The 21929-nt window shown below is 36.0% G+C and overlaps 1 protein-coding gene across 2 annotated transcripts in view; it reads right to left on the bottom strand.

Moving 5' to 3' along the window:
• Heatr5b (HEAT repeat containing 5B) overlaps positions 1 to 21929 on the bottom strand; it is a 95135-nt gene that overhangs the window by 58512 nt on the left and 14694 nt on the right. For both annotated transcript variants that reach the window (XM_063229724.1, XM_063229720.1), the window contains exons 10-18: positions 18343 to 18593; positions 15570 to 15681; positions 13656 to 13808; positions 12563 to 12662; positions 11977 to 12086; positions 7041 to 7204; positions 6239 to 6414; positions 3734 to 3839; positions 1583 to 1773 (exon numbers count right to left, since the gene is read on the bottom strand). In XM_063229724.1, coding sequence (XP_063085794.1) covers positions 1583 to 1773; positions 3734 to 3839; positions 6239 to 6414; positions 7041 to 7204; positions 11977 to 12086; positions 12563 to 12662; positions 13656 to 13808; positions 15570 to 15681; positions 18343 to 18593 — 1363 coding nt within the window. The remainder of the gene's footprint in view (positions 1 to 1582; positions 1774 to 3733; positions 3840 to 6238; positions 6415 to 7040; positions 7205 to 11976; positions 12087 to 12562; positions 12663 to 13655; positions 13809 to 15569; positions 15682 to 18342; positions 18594 to 21929) is intronic.

The raw sequence follows: 21929 nt of genomic DNA, 5'->3' as shown, positions 1-21929 counted from the left end.
TGGGGATTTAGCTCAGTGGCATAAGCGCCTGCCTTGCAAGCAGGCAGTCGTGAGTTTGATCCCCGGTACTGATAAAAAGGAAAAAGACAAAAAAAAAAAAAAAAAAAAAAAAAAACCTATTCTTTGAAAAGCCATGAGTTACTTGAAATTTATTTTGTTTTATTTTTTGGTACCAGAATCGAACTCAGGATCTTGCACTTGCCAGGCAGGCACTTGTATGCTGAGCTATATACCCGGCCCTGAAATTAATTTTTGTAACTGTCTTTGTTTGCTTGTTTTTTAGTTGAGACAAGTCTCACTATGTAGCCCAGCTGGTCCATGAACTCTGAATCTTCTTGTCCCAGCTTCCCAAGTGTTGCACCACCATGCCTAACTATAGTTAGTTTTTAACAAAATAATGGCTCTTATAATTAATGTTGAAAATATAACAAAAAGTTGTTTGTGGGCTTGGAGCTGTGGCTCAGTGGTACCCATGTGCTTAACATGTTTAAGGAACTAGAACTAGGTTAAATTCCCAGTACATCACTCACACACACACACGCACGCACACACACACACACATTTGTATTCACAAAATCAAATAAAAGATTTTATAGTTCACTTAAGAAATTCCCTATAATTTCTTTTTTCTTCTTCTTGCATTCTGGAAGCAACCCAAGAAGACCTTGCAGATCTTAAGCAGTCTCTACCACTGAACTGTAGAGGCCCTATAAAATGGGTCAAACTTTTTTCTCTGTGAAATAATTTTTAACAAATTAAAAAATAAAAAACCACGTGTTAATTTTTAGATAAGCTGTATTGAGATGTATTTACATACAAAATTCTCAAATTAAGCCATTCAATTAAGTGTGTATTGAAGTATATAATTTAATGAGTTTTTATAATTATATATAACCACATAATCATAATATAGGACATAGATGTTTACTGGGATTATAACATTAAGTTGCAAACACAACTTGAAACATTTTAGTTGCACATTATAAAAGAGAAAAAATTAACAGGTGGAATTAATTTTAACAAAACAAAGTATTAAAATATAATTTATATTTTAATCAATATAATAAATTATAATCAATTAAATAAATAAATAATAATAAATTGTAATCAATATAATAAATTGATATTTTGTATATTCTTTTTTCAATTTAATGTCTTTAAAATTTGATGTGTAACATACTTTATTTATTTATTTATTTATTTATTTATTTATTTATTTATTTTTAGTACCGGGGATTGAACTCACAAATGTGTGCTTGTAAGACAGGCGCTTATACTTCTGAACAAAATCCCAGGCCCCATTATTTATTCTTAAATGAGTGCACACAACTAAGAAATCTGACTAACAATCTTGATTCCAAGAACTGCATACGAAATCCTCCCCACACTTAAAGTAGCTACCATATTATACCTTTCCAAGATTCCAGAGTTAAATCAATTATTAGACTAAAAATTTGAGATGGTTATGAAAAAACACAAAATATTGTCAATGCCATGTATGGTCCAGATAACAGTTATGGATTATTGAAAGATATCTTTGCCTAGTTGAGAAACTTTCTTGTTAGTGAAGAGCCCCACTTACTTGTCAAAGCTGTACTGGGCCATTCTAGCAATAAAAGTTGCTTCTCCCACCACTTGAGCCATTCTTCCAAGAGCTTCCCCTGCTGCACATCGAAGGATTGGGTTTGGGTTGTCAAGAGCTCCCATAACTAGGGTCAGAGCCGATTTCCGAACTTCTTCCGGTCCTAAAGTACTTTTGTTTTCAGCTAATCCCTACATCAATTGGAAAAAAAAAAAAAAAAACTACAATGACTATTCATGTTAAATAAAAAGAAAAAAGTTGCTGCAATCATTGTGCTTTATTTTCCTTTTCTTTTTTGTACTGGGGATCAAACTCATGACCTTGTGCTTACCGGGCAGGCGCTTGAGCCACTGAGCTAAATCCTCAGCCCTAGGCACCTTATTTTCTTCAGCCAATTTTTGCACATATAATACAATGTCTACAATCAGTGTCTGTTATATAAACAATAATCATTTTCCTAAATATGATTTCAAAACATAAATAATTCAAACTTTAAGGAAAGAAAAACCTCAATTATCTTCTTTTTTTCTTTTTCTTCTTCTTTTTTTTTAGACAGGTCTCACTATGTAGTTCAGCTTGGCCTTAAACTCACCATGTAGCCTAGGCTGATCTCAAATTCATTATTTTCCTGCTGCAATTACTGAGTGCTGGGATTACATGTGTGTGCCACCTCACCAAGCTCCCAAAATTACGACTTAAGAGAATAATCAATATATATGTAAAAACACATCTAGTAAAAATAATCAGTAATTGAATGTTGATACAGTTTGTGTATCATATTAAATACTAATATATCTGTTCCAGTTATATTTACTATTACAGAATTTAATTTACTTGACACCAAATATCTAAGTCATAGTGCTATGGGATAAGAACTACAGTAGAGGTACTAGCATGTCAATGAAAAAGGCATAACCTGTACAGTAAAAGCTACTGCTCACTAGTCTTCCGACCACTAAGATCATGACCACCTTACTTTTTTTTTTTTAACAGGGTCTCACTACGTAGTTCAGGCTGGCCTTGAACTCATAGCAATCCTTCCACCTTGGCCCCTCAAGTGCTGGGATTATAGGTGTGTGCCATCATTCCTAGTCACCTAACTTTTAAAAAGAAAAAATTTCAGGTATCAGTATTCATTGATGTTTTCTAAACAGGGCATATACTAATGGTCATTTAAATAGTATAAACCTTTATCTCTGTAACCAGTGCCTATATTCTTTTCCCTGATAGCTGCAAAACAAGACTGAAGATATGCTCACTTAAACATTTGGATTGGCTACCATTTTATTTTAAAGCAATATCCTACAATATGCTTTGTGCTACATAATATAAAAAGCTTTCACATCTATTATGAAAGGCTGCATTAAATCTAAGGAAGGCAAACTGTTATTCTACTTCATAGTACAGAAACTCAGTGCAAAAAAGGTTAAGGGAGCTGGGCATCATGGCACACCGCTATCTCAGTACCTACAAGGCTGAGGTAGGAGGATCACTGCAGTCTGAGCTACAGCCTGGGATACACAGTGAGTTCAAGGCCAACCTATACTATACAGTGAGACACTGTCTCAGAAAAGAAACAAAGAGTTAAACAAATCGCACTACACACAAACTTAATGAGTAGTTAAATCTGAAAACACTCTCTACATCCAACAGTCTTTAAACTATATATACAATATCTCTAAATCACTAATCAAACTTAAGCTTTGTTTAGCCAGCCTTCAGTAGAAAATCGTATTTGAATAATCAGACATCTCAGGAAATTTCAAAAGAACTTACTGGCACTGTGAGATTTGAGGTTCAAATTGAAATAGGAACTAATATACTAATTTAATTACAAAAAACTCAAAATAAGGTTTCTACTAACTTCATTAAGCTAACATAAATGCACAGTTATCAAGTGCTATAAACATTGTAATAATCTTGAGATGCCCGATCTGTTAAATGTGGCAACTTTTTTTTCTTTCAAGACAGGATCTCACTATGTAGTACAGACCCGCCTACTACTTGCTTCTGTAGCCCAGGCTGGCCTCCAACTCACAGTGATCCTCCTGCTTCGGCCTCCCAAGTGCAGGTATTACAAGTGTGCACTACCATGCTTGGCTGTACTAACATTTAATCTCAGAATATTTATTATGTTTTAGAAGTAAATACCTTTAGAGCACTTAGAACAGCAGTAAATATATTAAGCTGCACAGCCTGCTGGCGGACACCTTTGGCTTGTTTAACACACTCAGCAAAGTGATCCAACATTTGCAATCTATAGGAACAGGATAAAAGATAATATTAGTGAATTTTTATTCAAATATGGCTCAAATTCAATAACAGTACAAAGTAATGTTCAGAAAATAATATTGCGTGCTATATCTTTTCTATTTCATAGCTAATCCAAACTAGAGCTCCTTATTCTAAATTAAGACATACTCATGTAGTTATTCAATAGAACAAAGAAGATTGAATATTGTTTTGATTGGAAAAATTAGGTAATAACTGTTATCATTAACATCAACATCCAACAAGGTACCTGACAGTAAGCATGCTACAGTTTGCCTCTTGAATCCACCCATCCCATGTGTCAAGGGCTTGATCCCCAGGGTGCAGCTGTTTGGAAGCAATTTAGATCTTGGGGATTTGCCCTTGTAGGGAACAGCAGGATCCCAGAACCCTCTCTCAATCTTTTTGCTTCCCAACCACAAGATAAGCAATTTTGTTGTTCTACATGCTCTAGCTATGCTGTGCTGCCTCAACATAGGACCAAAATCAATCATGAACCAGCATCTCCAGAATGATAAGTAAATGGAAACTTTTTCAAAGTTAGTTATCTCAGTTATATGTTACAGTTACAAAAAGCTGACTAACACAAAATGCTCAAAGTTTCTTGAACATAGTAACAATCATTATGTAGCTGTGTGGTAGACTTTTAAGTTAAAAATTTAAGAAGTATGGTCTAGGGGTTAGGGTTAGGGTTGGGGTGCCTAGGGGCCAGGGTTAGCTCAGCTGCATTGGGAGGCTGTGAGTTTGATGATGGTACCAAAAAAAAAAGTATGGTCTGTTTTTCTTTCTTAAAAATATTCATGCATAGAAGAGAATAGGGGCTGGGGATTTAGCTCAGTGGCGTAAGCGCCTGCCTTGCAAGCAGGCAGTCGTGAGTTCGATCCCTGGTACCAATAAAAACTTAAAAACAAAACAAAACAAAACAAAACACAGAAGAGAATAGTACCTTACATCCTAACCTCCAAACCTATTGGGAAAGTTCAAAAAGATTCTATTCTTGATCATTTTTTTAATACAAAAAACTAGAAGTGAATTGGTTTTTATACTGTTTCAAATTTTCAAGAAGGAAGAAGGTTTACAAAAAGAAACATGGTACTTTAACCTTCTGATAAGAGTGAGACTATTCTAAAAGAAACAGTTTGTAAAGCAAATGAATTCAGGAAAGGTAGATACAGTACTTCACTAAGGTAACTATTACCTGAAGTGGAAATTAAAATCTTTCAAAGGTCACTATAAGAATTTAAACTCAACTTACAGTATGCCACAAGTTTCACATCAAAGGATTTTTTTCAGAAACTCATAGGAAGAAATAATAAGCCTTCTGCAAAAATTCCATTTAGATTTCTTTATAGTTAAGGCTGAGTGTGTCCAACGGACCTGCCTAGAATCCAAGCACTTGAGTTTGGCCTGGCCTTATACTCACAACAATCTTCCCTCAGCTGCCTGAGTGCTAGAATTATAGGCATGCACCACCATGCTTGGCTTTTATGAGATTTTTTCACCTTAAATGTTCTTTTAACACTTATGTGGCAACTAAATATTCTTTAAGCAATTTCAATAAATTTCACTTTCAGGCTTTTAGTATGCATAGCAAACTAAAACTAATCACATAATCTACATATTTAAAGCTGTAGTATCTCTTGTATACAAATAGAACATATTTAAGTTATAGCTTGTAAAGCTTCTAAATTATCTATAAAGGTCTTACATTAATTTATTTTTAGTTACATTTTTGAAAAGTCATAAAACATACAAACTGACTACTAAAGTTAATACTAAAGTTAGGGATGATGACTGCAGATATAAAATATAGCAAACTAAAATGCAGTTACTAAAATGAACTGGTTAGGGGCTGGGGATTTAGCTCAGTGGCATAAGCGCCTACCTTGCAAGCAGGCAGTCGCGAGTTCGATCCCAGGTACCAATAAAAAAGAAACACACACACACACACAAAATGAACTGGTTTATCTCAGTTTCCCCAAATTCCATACCTGATTGATCTCACAGACAAATGCTTTCAGAGTTGACTTCTCATCCACTTATTTCTTCATTAACAAAAAGCAACAGAATCAACCAACTACTCTAAGTAAACACACAGTCAAACCTACTTATGAACTGTCAAACTACAATGAAAATTTTGTTATACAAATACAGTACACAGTATGACACCAGATGCTAGTACACATGGAGCCAAATCTTAAAAACAGTCACAAATTATGTGAAATCTGCATACAGTTTATCATGTACACGCTACTTATGTTAGTAAAATATGAGATTTTTGTTTAAATACTAACTCATTTTATTACAGCATTAAGTAGAGTGGGAAAATCTACTGTTGGAATACAATTTATATTTAACTAAAATCACCTGATTAACAATACTAACCGGTGTTTGTAAGAAACATGAGGAAACACTACACCAAAAAGAGCCACAGAAGCATCAATGACTGAGACTCCAAGAGGGAGAGGACCAGGTACAGCTTCTCCAGCGGGTATTCGTAGGTAAATGGAGGAAGGGTCATGCTCCAGAGCCCCACTTCCAGATGCACTGTTTGGCTGGAGCTACAAAGGAATCACATAAAAATCATTCAAAATCTTTAGGATAGTCACTAAGTTTTAGATATGAAAAACAGAACAGAGAAGATAAAGGTAATAAAAAAAGAATGACTAGACATAAAAAATTTTAAAAATAAATAAAAAATGATTAGGCCATTAAAAAAATCAGAGTAACACAGGAATTTAGTAACAACCTTGTTCACTGGAAACATTTTTATAACCCCACATTAATGTGAGCAAAATAATATTAGCCATAATTAAACTTACAAAAATTATTTTAATGTTTTTAAAAAATACATAAAATTATGTATTCAGTAGGCAAAAGTTTCTAATCCCTAACCTACTAACTCTCATTCTTTGCCAACCTCATAAAACAAAACAAGCAAAAAAAGCCAGTTGAAGCTGACTTTTGCCACAGTATCAGGTAATTGAATAAAAAGAACACTGAATAAAGACATTTTGCCAAATTCTAACCTTATTACTTTTTTTCTGTATCCAAAATGCTATCATTCAGTGTTTAAAAAAGCTAAATGAAAATTAAAGCTTAGTCTACAATATTTTATTCTTACATGACAATATATACCATTGTTTTAGATAAAGCTAGTGTTCTCTTTTCTTGTATGATTTACTACCTGGTCTTCAATTGATTTATGATCAGTTTCTTGAAGCCAGGAACCAAGAAGAACGCTATCATCATAATGACAGAGGGACCGGAGAAGGGAGGTAGTTGTGTTGGCTGAGTTGTCGGTCAAAGTGAACTCTGCTACCAGTTCTCTAAGAAGTGCATTGAAAGATCCTAAAAAAAAAAACCAGATGAGATTAAAACTAATAACTTTTATGAAAATTATAATCATTTCCCATAAGGAATAACAATATGTTCAACAGGAATAAAATCCCTATTTCCTTTTTTAAAAATCTGTAAGTTATTTTGTGGAGGAGGGACCTTACCAGGTATCAAAATCAGGATCTCAGGCTTGCCAGGCAGGTGCTGCACACTGAGATGAACCCCTAGCCCTTAAAAATCTATATAAAGTTAAATAGAAATAGATTCTTTATTTTAAATGTATTAAATGTGATGTGATTATTATGTAATGCTCATTGCCCAATAATGTGTAAATTACTGAACTAGAGCATACTTGAATTATTGAGCATAGCTGTATTGGAAGGAAATTAATAGCTCATTTTAATTTTTTTAAAATTTTATTTAAAGAAAGACTAAACAAAACAGAAAACAAGTAGAAACAATACATACTTTCAAAGAAAGAATAAACAGTAAGAAATCACTAGTTGATATTTACATATTGTCCTCTTACAAATAATTATTCAAGATATAAAAAGTGGAGCATATAAAGTGGGGATTCAAACAGCAAGACTGCAACTAGTTCTGTTCAACTATCCAATAAAAACTTAGTAATATGGTTATCAATCCTATACACTTAAACATACATGTAGTTATCCATATCTTCATTTATGTTGAGACTGAACAAACCCAAGCAGGCTAAAATCACTCTGAACAAAGAATAACCAGTATTTCTGGTTTTTACATTGTGACATTCCTGGATCAGCACTGGGTACTATAGTGTCTCTTTTTCTTCAAAGTATTTGTTCATTTCATCATGTGTTATAAGATCAGTTCTCATAAACTGTTTATAGGTTCTATGCATGGATGAGTCTTAACATGTATTTTTATCCTTTCTATATTAGAGGGAGGAACAAAACAAAAAAAATTCCTATAAACACATGAAACGAAAAAAACATAAAACTGCTGTACAAGGAGTTCTACCATGGTTACTGTGTTGTCTCTTATTATCTTCAATAGAATTGGCTATATCATCAGAAATAGTATAATTGAATATATCAGTATATAACAATATTAATAAAAACACAACTTTGTATATAGTATAAAACTTCAAAAACAGGTAGTAATCAGACCAGAATGGGTATCGTAGTGAGTTTTGTCATCTTCAGTGTAGTTGCCTATACATACTCTCAGACTTGATACTATCAATCGTAACAGTTTTGAATAAAATCTGTTGATATCAAACAGCAATCAAACAAACCAGATTCAACTAAGATCAATCATGATAAAACAGTGTAAGTCATACAAGGCTCCAGATTAAGTTAATAGGAAATTAAAGATGATTATTGTGCTATACCCTGATGTTTTGGGGATAGCTGTCTGTGCCCTCAAATCTAATGCAAGTAGACAAACTGGGACAGAATAAAATCTATCTAAGCAGAGTGGTGCGAGTAATATGGGTTTTAATTCTTGATACACTATTAACAATATCTTTCGCCGTCTTTTAAGACTATTCCTCCCCTTTCACTTCCTTAGGGTGCACTATGCATTTTTGGGTCTCACCAAGATCCTCGGTTTTAAATTGGCAGGGGCAATGTGCTATTTAGCTAAGTGGTTCCGATCCTTCTCCCTCCTGGACTTGATCTCTAGTTGTATTCCTTTACCTATTAAAGCCTGTCTTTCCAATCTATCCACAAATACTGGTCTAGTTGCCCCTATTATCCTCTGGTTTTGTCACACAGAGCATTGTCTTCTCATATTTGATTTTCAGTCCATATACCCTTTTTCAGGTTAATTATATTTCCTATAAAGAGCATCTCGGTGGACCCTACCTCCTAATCTACTCTACCTGTGATTCTTTTTTTATTAATTTAATGTATCAAGTCCATTTATATTAGAGATTATAATCAACCTTCTCTGCCTCATTTCTCTTATTCTCTTTTTGGGCCATTAGTTGTCTGCTTGTCTTCTTCATACTGCTTTCTGCTTCATTCATTGAGTCCTCTCTGCCATTGGTCCTTTTCTCTCTCTAGAATGCCCTGCAGTATCCTCTGTAGAGTTGGATTGGTGGTCACAAATTTCCTCAGTTCCTCTTTGTCTTGGAAGCATCTTGTTTCTCTATTAATTTCTAGAGACAGTTTTTCAGGGTATATCAATCTGGGCTGGAGGTTATTTTCTTTCAGGGCTTGAAATATTTCACTCCAAGCTCTTCTTGACTTGATGGTTTGTGTCAAGAAGTCTGCTGTTATTCTGATGGGCCTTCTTTTACAGGTGATCTGTTTCTTGTCTCTAACAGCTTTTAATATTCTGTTCTTATATTGAATTTCTGGGATCTTGATTTTTATATGCCTGGGTGTAGCTGTTTTGGTTGTAGTGGCTGGAGTTCTGTATGCCTCATACATCTGAATACCATTTCCTTTTCCTATGTTTGGGAAATTTTCCTTAATTATTTCTGTGAATAGCCTTTGTAGTTCCTTTGTTTGTACCCCTGCTTATTCATTCACATTCTTTATTCTGGAGTTATAGGTCATCTTGTTGTCTTCTAGCCTTTGTATTATTACTGTTTGTTTCCTTGCTATTTTTAAAAAGTTTTTCTTTCATAATCCCACACCGAAAACCTGTCTTCCTGTTTGGATATCTATCCTTAGTTTCTTTCAAGCAGTTTTGGCAGCTTTCAATGGAGTTTTTAATTTCCTGGTAATCTCGTTGAATCTGCTTCATGTATTCTATATTTTCTTTATATTCTTCATCAAATGGTTCTCTCCTTTGTGTTCTCCATTCTTCCATGCGTTCTTGAGAGGTGCTTAGCATTTCTTTTATTGATCTAGTTATATCTCGCTTTACTTGGTTAAATATTTCACTTTTGAACTTGTCTATGAGGTCCCAAAGATATCTCTTTATGTCCACTGATGCCGTGTCTGATATTGCATGTTTGTTGCCCTCGATCTCTTTTGTATTTACCTTTCCTGAACCAATGTTCTCCGGGTTGGGGGCTGGGGCCTTTTTCTTATTGCTTCCTCTTCTCATTTTTTGTTTCTTCCAATACAGTCCAATAAAGGAGGCCCTAGTCTGTCCCCCTTCCCCCTTTTTTGTTGTTGTTAATTCTGGTTCTTCTGAAGTGTGCTGGCTAGGTGACCCTGCCTACTCCAGTGTGCTACTGAGGTGCAAATAGGGACAGGCGTGTGCTGGCTTCTCCCCTATGGGTCAGCCAACCTCCCGAGTCCTTCACTGCGCCTTAGTGTGCACAGCCCATAGGGAATTGGTCTGGGACAACCTACTGGTTCCCAGCCAGGGGTGTGACCCAGGCCAAGGACATCTCACCAATCTCATCTGGGATAACAACTGACTAAAGTCTCTGTAGTACCTTGTTTCTGCCAGTCCTGCCCAGTTCCAAAATAGCGTTCCCTTTCCCATGGAAGGGTTTTATTCCCAACACTCACCACAGGTCAGTGCAGGTCCCCTACCAGCTCCACTCTCTGTTGATCTTGCCGATCCCTGACCTCAGTGCACCTGCACCCCAGAGCTCCAAAAGTCGATGCAGTGGGAACCCGGGCAGTTCGCTGAATCACAGCCGTGTGAGTTCAGACACACCAGCCAGTGCAGTTCTCTGGTTCGCTGCTCCCTTCTGCCCTTACATCTCCCCACCAAGGCCTTCAGGCTTGCCACCCACCAGCTGCACTGTGTCCGTGCATCTCCGGGTTCCAACAGTGCTTCTGGCACAGTGGGACCAGCTCTGGTGAGAGCGCCGCCAGCTACTGCCTTCTTCTGTTCAAGTTTTTCTTTTTTAAAATTCTTTCTGTGGGCTTCAATTCTCACTTTAGTTTCTTCCTGGATCAAGGGGACCTACATCGTTCCTGCTTTTCTTCTCCAGAATGCTATATTCTAGCATTTGGGTTGTTTCTCTCAGAGTCTTTTTACTTTGCTGCTTACTTTGCTGCTTACTTTGCTTTACTTGCTGTTCCACCATCTTCCCAGACTCTAGTTCATTTTAATATTAACATTTTATATAATATTTGATTTTTACAAAGTACATAACTACTTTCCCTTCAGACCCTTGTGTTAATGGCTACATTACAATATACATGAAGCTATTTAGAATGATAATAAAAAAATACAGATATTGAAGATAAGCTATCTGGTTTGAATTCAACTGCCACTTACTGAGCTGTAAAACCTGGACAAATTACTTTACCTCTCTCTATCACAGATTCTTCATCTATAAAATAGAAGCTTAGGATAGAACCTGGAACACAGTAAGAACTCAGTAAGTATGAGCAACTAGACAAAGAAAAAAAAATAGTAGCCTTTTTTGTATAATGAGCTAGCTGGAAAGATCTAGTCAGAACTCTTTGATATTGTAAGGAACTGGAAATGTATTGTTATGGTTTGTGTTTAGATGTTCCTCCAAAGCCTAATGTAGTTTTAAATGTTGCTTTTTTGGAGATAACTAAATCTAGCACTGATTTAGTAATAAAATGCTGGGATTAAGGGTGTGAGTGTAACATTTGCCCTAGGGTTAGTAGCTTGCATACAATACAAGGGACAGAAAAATTTGTCCTCTCCCCCTTCTCTCTTGTTGATTTTGCTGTCTTCTGCCACCATGAACAACTGCTCCTCTGCCACATGTCACTCTGCCTTGTAGCCAGCAAATTATGGATTGAAACCTTTATAAACTATGAGCTAAATAAACCCATCTATGAGCTAAATTGTCCCAGCAGTGAAAAAGTAACTAAGAAAGGCATATAGAAAAATTTTTATTAGTTACTTACCTTCATAAGTTTTTGGAGGTAACAATGCCAAGATATCATAAAGTCTTAAGCGGACCATTGCAGCACTAGCTTTCAGATGAGCTCCGTGGGCTTTAATTACAGATGGAATGCTAAAATATCAAAGTACAGCTGGGTATAACTTATACGTATTAGAATTACTTACAAACCTTTAACAACGTGTAAACACTGTCATTTGGATAACATTGTTATTTATTTCATGATCTTTACTATTAGCAGTAAAAACACTACAAAATAAAATTATACATCATTAATACAACTGTTTTAAATGCAGTACTGCAAGTGGAACCAAAGGCCTTTTCATTGAGTTACATCCCAGCTTTGTATTTTAAAATAGTCTCATTAAAATGTGGTAGAACTCAAATTTTCAGTCCTGCATCAGCCTTAGAGAGTGCTGGGATTACAGACAGGTATCATTGCTCACTATTTTAATTTTTAAAGTCATTTTTACAAAAATTAAGTTTTAGATATTTCCTGTATGACTCTAATAGGAAGTAAAATATGACTGAGCATTATCTAAGTGTTTATTAACATATGAAGCAAAGTGCTATCATAAGTGTTTACTTACTGTGACATCATGGTCATAGCACATTCAATAGGAGTCATTAATTTTCTAATCACATCTTCAGTTAGGAGCTCCGGACAATGGGCAACAAAACTTCTCATAGCTAGATAAAAAGTTTAAAAGGAAAGATTTAAAGCTCCTTTTGTTTGTTATAAACTTATAAAAAGAAAAAGGCATCTAAATCTTTATTATAAAATATAAGGTTCTGAAACCATGTTAAGCCAAAACAAAATCCAAAAACAACTAGAGAAAACTTATTAGAAAAAATGAAGAAAAGATGGGCAGCAGAGATGGAGGGAGGGAAGACATATATTAGGGAGACTCAGAAGACAAAACTCCCCCAGGAATTCAGATGACCATAAAGGTGGCAGGTCTGGACAGAACCAGGGGTGAACCAAATAGTCCAAAGGGGAGGAGTATCTTTACTAGCCTTTAGAGGTTAGACTAAAATACTTCTCAGATATGTGGGAGGAAAATTGACATCCTACACTGCACCCTTCAAGTTAAACAAATATCTCTCTCAGTTGGGAAAAGTATATTTCACCTTGAAATAAACCACAAAGAACCAGGAGAGCCAGTATAATTCTATTTCCCAAATGGAAACTGGAGCCTTCCCTTTTGAGTTTCTGAGGCCTACACAAAAACTACATCCAAAACTTTTGTAATGCTCATGTCTGAAAAATGCATCAAGTTACAGACTTGACAACCATGAGGAAAAAACAGCCACTTTTCCATTATGCAAAGACTAGTATTTTTGTTTAGATACTCATTTTTTTTTTAACTTGGTGATTTGGTGTTTTTTGGACAGATTCTAGGACTCCAGGATTAGTAATAAAGAAACCTGGGTTCTAGCTGCTATGTTACTACTAATTCTGATTACTTAAGAGTCTTAGTTTCATTTTTATTACAAAATACCAATAACTGAGCAATAACAATGATGACAGTTTGCTAGAGCTTATTATATAGAAAATATTTTCTAAATCTAGAAGTCTATGAATTTAACATTACATACTAAAATAGAAAATTAAACTAATGATTTTACTTCACAAACATTTTAGAATATAGTATTCTGAAAGTACAATCTTTCAGTTCTTACCACATAAAGCTCCAGCACGACCTTCCAAAGTTACCTGCCAGGTAAAAGAATCCCCTCGAGCCTTCTCAGCCTCTAATTCCTTTAAAGAACGAGGGAAAACATTTCGCCATAATAACAACATCTTGGGCAGATGATAACGAACAACAGATGGTCCTAATCAAGAAAATGAAAAGAAAAAAAAAAGAGAAAATAAAAGGTACAAAATCATAAATATATAGTATACATTACAAAAAAAAAGTCAAAGGACAGGAGTTCCATACAAGTTAGCCATGTCATTTGACTCTATTTTGCAATCTCAAAGTTAATATTAGTTCCAAAATGTTTTTATTCAGTAAGTAAAATAAGTGTATGTTAAAATTCACTTTGTTAAAATTCACTTTATTTATCTTTATTTATTTTTTTGGTACCAAGGATTGAACTCATGACTGCATGCTTGCCAGGCCTAAAATCTACTTTAAAATGAGTATGGTTGCACATGCCTAAAATCTCAGCTACTTGGATGCTGGGGCAGAAGGATTCCAAATATTAAGCCATCCCTGACAATTTAGCAAGGCCTTCTCTAAAAGTAAAACATTTTTAAAGAGAGGTGAGAATGTAGCTCAGTGTTAGAGGATTCACCTAGCATGTGTGAGGGCCTGGGTTCAATTCCCAGCACTACAAAACAAAAAAATCATTTTCATAGTATTAGTATTTTTAGTATTCAAACATACAACAAACACATACAAAACCAAAAAATCATCCTATATTAAGAACAGTGAATAACATATTATCAATAATAAAATCTATTCAGATTATATTCTATAATTTTTTCCATAAATACTATACATGTACTTAAACATATATACCCACTTCCCACACACATACAAATACATATTGCTCTATACTGGGAGCAATGTACTATATATGGTTAGTTTCATGGAAAAGCAGTATATTCGGAACTAAGGACCTACATTTACACTGCTAAGGCAATAATTTAGCATACCACTTACATACTTAACATAAATTTTTAGAAAAGCATTACCACTTTTCTAAACACCCCCAACCCCTATATTGGGGATCAAACCTAAAGGAGCTCTATCACTGAACTACAATCCAGTTCTTTGTTTTATTTGTTTGCTTTTAATTTTGCTTTTGTTGTCTTTTTGAGACAGAGTTTCACTATGTAATACAGGCTGGCCTCGAACTCACTAGGTAGCCCAGGCTAGCCTCGATCCTCCTGCTACAGACCCCTGAGTGCTGGGATTACAGGGTGATACCACACCCAGCCCTGATTTTTATTTTTGATACAGGATCACACTAAGATACCCAGGCTGGCCTCAAGCTCATAATCTTCCTGCTTCAACCTCCCAAGGGATTATAGGTATGAACCAATACACTTGGACACCTATTTCCTTCAGAAAAGAAAACTAGGCCAAACATAATTCCCAATAGACAGAGTCCCTTAGAATACTAACCTTGAATATACACACACAGTTTTTATAGTAGCAGCTAAACATGTGAATGAAAGTGAACAAATACAATAATGTGTATTTCCATCCTACACAAAATATTAAACTTTTCTTGTATCTAAGATTTACCACAGCACTTAAAGTGAAGCACATAAGGACAGTCCCCCCAAAAGCAGCACCAGCAACACTAATTATGACTTTATCACTCTATTAACATGAGGTCTTCACTCAGAGAAATCAATATGCCCCAGTCTCAACTCTTTTGATTAGAACTCATCAATTAGACAATGGTTATTGAATGTACATAATCAGAAATTACTTAAAAGATAAATAATTTTATCAAATGATTTTACATTTTACAACCTCACTCAAAGTCTAGAAAGTGAGGTTAATAGTTTTAAATTTGGCTTACAGTTCCCTGATAATTACAGAATAAAACAAAAATCCTACTCCAATATACTTATACCTAAAGTCATAAGTGCGCCAAGTAAAAGCCATCCAGCTTGGGTGCGTTGTAAAGATAGCCTGCTATTTTGGGCAGCAGTTCGTAACAAATCTTCAGCAATACTAACTACCATCTGCAAGAAAAGTGTAGGAAAGATTTTAATTTAAACAAGTTAAACCAAAAATAGATAACTAGTGTATTTTAAAAGAAGCTGTCCTTTCATGGTTAATGTTAAAATGTTCCTAGCAGCAACATCAAGATCCACAGTATCTACTATACTGGTGACTCTGAGATCCCAAATCAGGGAGTGGTCAAGAGAAAACTTTGGGGCTGGGGATTTAGCTCAGCAGCATAAGTACCTGCCTTGCAAGCAGGCGTCGTGAGTTCGATTCCCGGTCCCGATGAAAAAGACAAAAAAAAAAAAAAAGAGAAAACTTTAAGGCACAATGGTACACAACTATAATCCTAGCACCCTGAAGGTGGAGGAAGAAGGACTGCAAATTCAAATTCAACCTGTGCAACTCAGCAAGTTAGTAAGACCCAATCTTGAAATAAAAAATAAAACAGCTGGGGATGCAGCTCAATAGAAAGACCCTGCACTCAATCCCCAATAATACAAAAAAGAGAAAAATAAAGCCAGGCATTTGGGTTCATGTTAAAATTCCACCATTTAAGGGCTTTCTGATCAGGGCAACATAAACTCTGTCCTTTAGTTCTCTCACTGATAAAATAGGAAAAATATGAGTGTCTCTCACACTCCTGCCAGGTATAAGTTAACACAGTACAATATTTAGATCAGTGCTAGCACACATAGCCACTTAATGAATGCTATCATAATTGGTAAAATCATCCTATATTCAAAAATTTGTTGAGCCCTTATGATACAAATGTCCGTAAACTAATCTGATGGAACTTAGAAGTATAGACTAGTAATAGCAAACTTTTTAGAGCTTTCAATAATACAAAAAGCCCACTGTGGTACGCATGCTATAGATTCACCACCACTGGTCTCGACAGAGAAAACAAGGGAAAAATGGGAACTGGAAAGCAGCACATGACTAAATGACAGAATAGTAACACAGATACCATAAAGGTCAGGAAACAACAGCTAATATAAACTAAATTGTTTTGAAGAAATTTAAGAAAGGACATAAAGATTGAATTGGTCAAATCTTTAAAGAAAGAGGCCAGATATGCTGAAGCACACCTGAAATCCCAGCACTGGAGACGGAGAGGCAGGAGGATGACTAAGGGAAAAGCTAGCCTGGGATACATGAGTACACAGACCAAGCACACCATGTCTGAAGGTCAGAACTGAACTACATGGCAAGATCCTCTCTCAAAAAACCCAAAGGAAAAAAACAAACAAATCAACAAAAACAGGTAGGGATTTAAATCAGGTCCAGTGAGTAAAAAATTCTAATGTTAAGAAAGGTGGAGAGGTTTAACAAGTCCTGGGGAAAAGAAAGATGACCAATCCGAATAGAGCAGTGGGAAATCAGAATAAATGACTAAAATAAAGGCTAACTATGAGCAACTGGCCTATCAGAAAGATTATATTTTATTCCCTGAGTACAAGATAGTGCCTAAGGATTTTTGAACAAACATGAAATACGAAAGTAGTGCATGGAAGACAAAAGAAAAAGACTTCATAAAGGATAATCAATGAGGAAGCAATCATATGACAAAGTGAGAGACACCTAGATTCCTTAAGTAGCACATAAAAATGAATTACAGTCAGGTTCAGCAGCACACACCTGTAACCCCAGAACTTGGGAGGTTGAGACAGGAGGACTGGCACAGGGTTAAAGCCAGCCTGGACTGCACAGTAAGTTCCAGGCCTGCTTGAACTACACAGCAACACCCTGTCTCAAAAAAAAAAAAAAGAATTATAGATGGTACACAGCTATAATTCCAGTACTCAGGGAAGCTGAAGCAAGAAGATGATAAGTTCAAGTCCAGCCTGGGCAACTTTAATGACTTAGTGAGATTCTGTCTCAAAATAAAAATATAAAAGGGCTGAGGATGTAGCTCACTAGAAAGGCCCAGAGTTCAATCTCTAGCATTAATTTTAAAAAAAAAAAAGAAGAAAGAGAAGAAAAAAAAGAAAGAATGGACCTCCTCTGAACATTCCAGAAAAAGAATAAGAATATAAACACTTAAGACTCTGAAGAAAATTGTGGTTGTAGAAAGTACAACACAGTAATGGAGAACCCCTCAGAGCTTTCAATGATACAAACATCTTGCTGCATGCCATAGGTTCATCACTGGTATAACAGAAAGAAAGCAAAAAGGGGAAAAAGTGATTTATGAAGAAGTTTATTTATTTAGTTAGCTTTTTAAGACAAGATCTTTGTTATGTAGTTCAGTTTGGCCCTGAACTTGCTTTGTAGCCCATGACAACCTCAAATTCAGAGTCCTCCTGCCTCAGCCTCCCCCCAACAACTGGCATTGTTGGTGTGGGCCAGCATGGCCAGCTTGAAAACAACTGAATTTTTAATTAAGCATTAACAAATTCTAAACGTAGCAATAATATATTCTCCTACCGCCTTTCAATATAGCAATCTGATATTCTATTTCTGGAAACTAAAAAAAAAAAAAAAAAACCCTCTAAGTAACAATACTATATCCACACAAAACCTATCATTGGATTTCAGAATTAAACATTCTGTAGAGCATATTAAGACTATATTCCAAGTTATCATAAAAAAAACCTGTTGCAAATTAATCACCCAGTTCAACAATTAAAAACAGCAGTGCTTGACGGTTTACAAATCTAGGATCTCTGTAATACCTTTCCTTTGGCGTGAGGAATGCCCAAAGGACACTGATGAACTCCACCTAACAAAGCAGCCATTGCAAAACTATATCCACTGACAGCTTCTGGTGATGTCTTCAGGTTGTTCAGCCGTTCCGCACACCTATCTAAAAATGGTGTCAACTGGAAAGGTAACGCCACAGCCACACAGCGCAAACACCACGCAGCGGCAAGCCGAGCAGCCATGCTTGGATGAAGAAGCACTGAAGTCACAATCTCCAAAAGTCCTAAAAAAAAACAAAGCTTCAAATATTACTCTTTGATTTCAGAAACTAAAAGATTATGTACAACACAGTTAATGACAATAATTAGTCCTTTCACTCTTGTTGATTGTTCTGTCTTCCACCATCACAAATGTTGCCCGTCTGCCAGGCCACCCTGCTTTGGAAACCCCTGATTATGGACTGAAACCTCTAAAAAACAGTGAACCAAACAAACCTTTTGTTCCTTAACTTTGGGTACTGGGTATTTTGTCCCAACAATGAGAGAAAAGCAACCAACACAGAATTTCGTACCAGAGAAGTGAGGTCATTGCTATGACTATACCTGACCATGTGGTTCAAGAGTCTTTGGGAATGGCGTATGGGAAGAGATCGAAAAGATTCAGAGATGCCAGCTGAAAAAGCAGAGCTGGACTATCTTAAGCTGTTCTGTATGCGAGATTCAGTCAGAGCTCAGAAGATCAGTAGACTGATAGAAATTCTGCTAGTAAAGGCCAGGCTTGGGAAGTTTCTTCTAGGAAGGACAGCATTGGCTGTTGGGACTTCAGATGATGTGTGTTACGGGTTGGCAAAAAGTTTGTTTGCATTTGCTCATGTCCAGAAACTGCCTGAGACTAAAAGCAGTGGACTAATTAATCTGGCAGAAGAAATTTCAAGGCAGTCAAATGTTGAGGCTGTGGCATGGTTACTGTTAGGAGCTTTTAGCCAGATTTATGTTGTGAATCAAAAGCAAAGAGCCCAAAAGAATTTAAAATATGTGAGTTTGGCTAGAAAGGAAGTTTCAACAAAACTGTGGACAGCATGTTTCGTTGTTATGCCCTCTTTTATCTCAATCTCCACTCCATTATTTACTTTTTTATCTTTATCCTTTTAATTAAAGGAAAAAAAATGGCAGGATATATTATAGTAACCCACTTTGTCTTTTCATTACCTTGATTTAAAGCCCTGTATTACTCTCACCATCTGGTTTTTAACTGATGTTCCCCTATTCTGTTTTGCTGGATAGTACCAGGTTCGAAAGTTTAGGCATCAGCTGTGAAGATAATGAGATTCATTATGACGCCCATTCTTGTTGACTTTTATCTACTTTTGAAGACCTACAATGTCTCCAATGTTTTGGTTTTGTCGGTTTTATTCTTTACTGTTTTGTTCAATTGTATTATAACCAACGATATAGGCAATTCTATTAGAGATAGCGGGAGGCATTATGGTAACCATTGTTGATCACCTTGTATTATGTTTTTACATTATCTATTATGTCCACCCTTTTGACTTGACCGATTCTGTTCTGTTATGTCACATTTGGTTTTACTCTCTTCCAAAAAAGTAATAAGAACCATGGGAGCAATGAAACCCAAAATGTGTAATAGTCATTGTACAAAAGAGAGGAAAAGAAAGTGCTCCAAACTATATAACTGCATGTATATTTAAGTGTATAAGATAGAAAATGATACCACAGAGTTTTATTGGATCAATGAACAGAACTGTTTGCAGTATCATTGATGGAATGTCCACTTTACAAGCTTTAATTTTGAGACTTGAACAATTATTTCTAAGATGACAATATGTAATCCATTAACTAGTGATTTCCTACTGTTCATTTTTTTTCTGTAAATCTGTATAACTTGTACCCTTTCCCTGCTTTTTTTTTCTTTTCTCCTTAAATAAAATTTAAAAAAAAAATCAAATAAAAAAAACTGTGGACAGCAAAGATATAGCAGAGGGGATCTTGATTGCTAAAAAAGAACAGGAGAATAATAAAGATGGCATGAGCGCATCATAAGAAGCAACAGGACTCTACCCTTCGCAGTTTCAAACCTGCAAAAGTAAAAGACTCTGCTCTGAGGAAAAAGCTGCAGAGCACCATGCTCCAGAATGGTGGTGGCATAGAGAATTTGTTTCTCAGAACTGGATTCAGAGTGCTCAGTGATCCAGGCACTTGACCCCCTATAGCCAACAGCGGGGGAAGCCTGGCTACTGCTCCACTTGCAGCAGATGTGGGCATCATCCACATGGCACTGGTTTTAGGTGCATGCAGAATCCAAGAGCTGTGGGGACAAGAAGGCTCCCACACAAATTTCAGAAGGCCTGGGAGGCAAGGCAGTATGCTCCTGAGAGGGCAATATGTGAAGCTGTGAGTGTGAAGTCAAAGGTGCTATACAGACCCCAGAAGTTTGGAGAAGCCAGAAATGTGGATCATTTAAGGAAAGCTACAAGGAAGGAGCAAAGTAGGACCAAGAGAGAAGCTATGGCAGCTAAAACCACAGGAAGTGCACAGGGATGGAGCCACTTAAGCCTTTGAAGTTCACATCTGCCACAAATTGTCTCAGATGCTGCACATGGAACTACAGACTTAATGACCGTCCTGCTGGATTTTGGACTTGCTTTGGTCCCATTCCTTGGTATTCCCATTTGTAACATTTGGGATAGAAACATCTATCTTGTGCCACTGAATGTTGGAAGTGTTTAACTTTCTTTTCATTTGTACAGGAGAGTGCAACTGAGAGTTTGCCTTAAATCTCAGAGGAGACTTGGCACTTGGACTTGTTAGCAAGGCTCAATCTGTTAGAACTATGGAAACTCTTGGAGATGAACTAAATGACTTTTCTATAAAAATATGTATATCAGTCTTTGGGGGGTCAGGGGTATAACATTAGTTTGTGTCTAGATGTCCCTCCAAAGCCTCATGCAGTCTTGGGGGCAGGTGTTTTTGGAGGTAGTTGAACACAGAGTTTGTGACTGATTTATAGTCCAATGCTGGGATTAAGGGTGCTGGCTTTAAGGATGGGTGACTGCTAGATCAGTCCACTGATTAAGATTGGCATCACCCTAATTTCAGCAGTCTGGCTAAGATAAAGGGGCAGAAAGAGGCTTGTTTCATGTTGCTCTTGTTCCTTTTGCTGTCTCCTGGCTTTCTGGCAGGCCACCCTGCCTTGAAGGCTGATTTTGGACTGAAGCCTCTACAAACTGTGAGCTAAATAAACCTTTCTTTCCTTAAAAACAATAGTAATAATAATAATGACAATAATCACCATGATTTCACCCAGCTTCACAACTTTGCCAAAAAAAAAAAAAAATACATGCTGTTTGTAAACAATAGAGAGCATGCATAAGCTATACATTCTACAAAGAATATAGAACAATATCCAATGGAATAGGAATATTAATGAAAAATTAAAAGTTTTCAACAGCTTTTCATCAATTATTAGAAACAAGTACTGTAACTATGATTGGTCTCGAGAACTTTTACCTGTTTAATTCAATATTCCCTACCACAAATGAAGACAAATAAAACTATGACTTCTACATCACTTATGACCATAAATAACCAGAAGTTAAATA

Source organism: Cavia porcellus, unplaced genomic scaffold, assembly GCF_034190915.1.
Source record: "Cavia porcellus strain 051 isolate PalLab524CR breed Dunkin Hartley unplaced genomic scaffold, mCavPor4.1 scaffold_1, whole genome shotgun sequence".
Lineage (NCBI taxonomy): Eukaryota > Metazoa > Chordata > Mammalia > Rodentia > Caviidae > Cavia > Cavia porcellus.
This window is presented reverse-complemented; position numbering and strand designations above follow the sequence as displayed.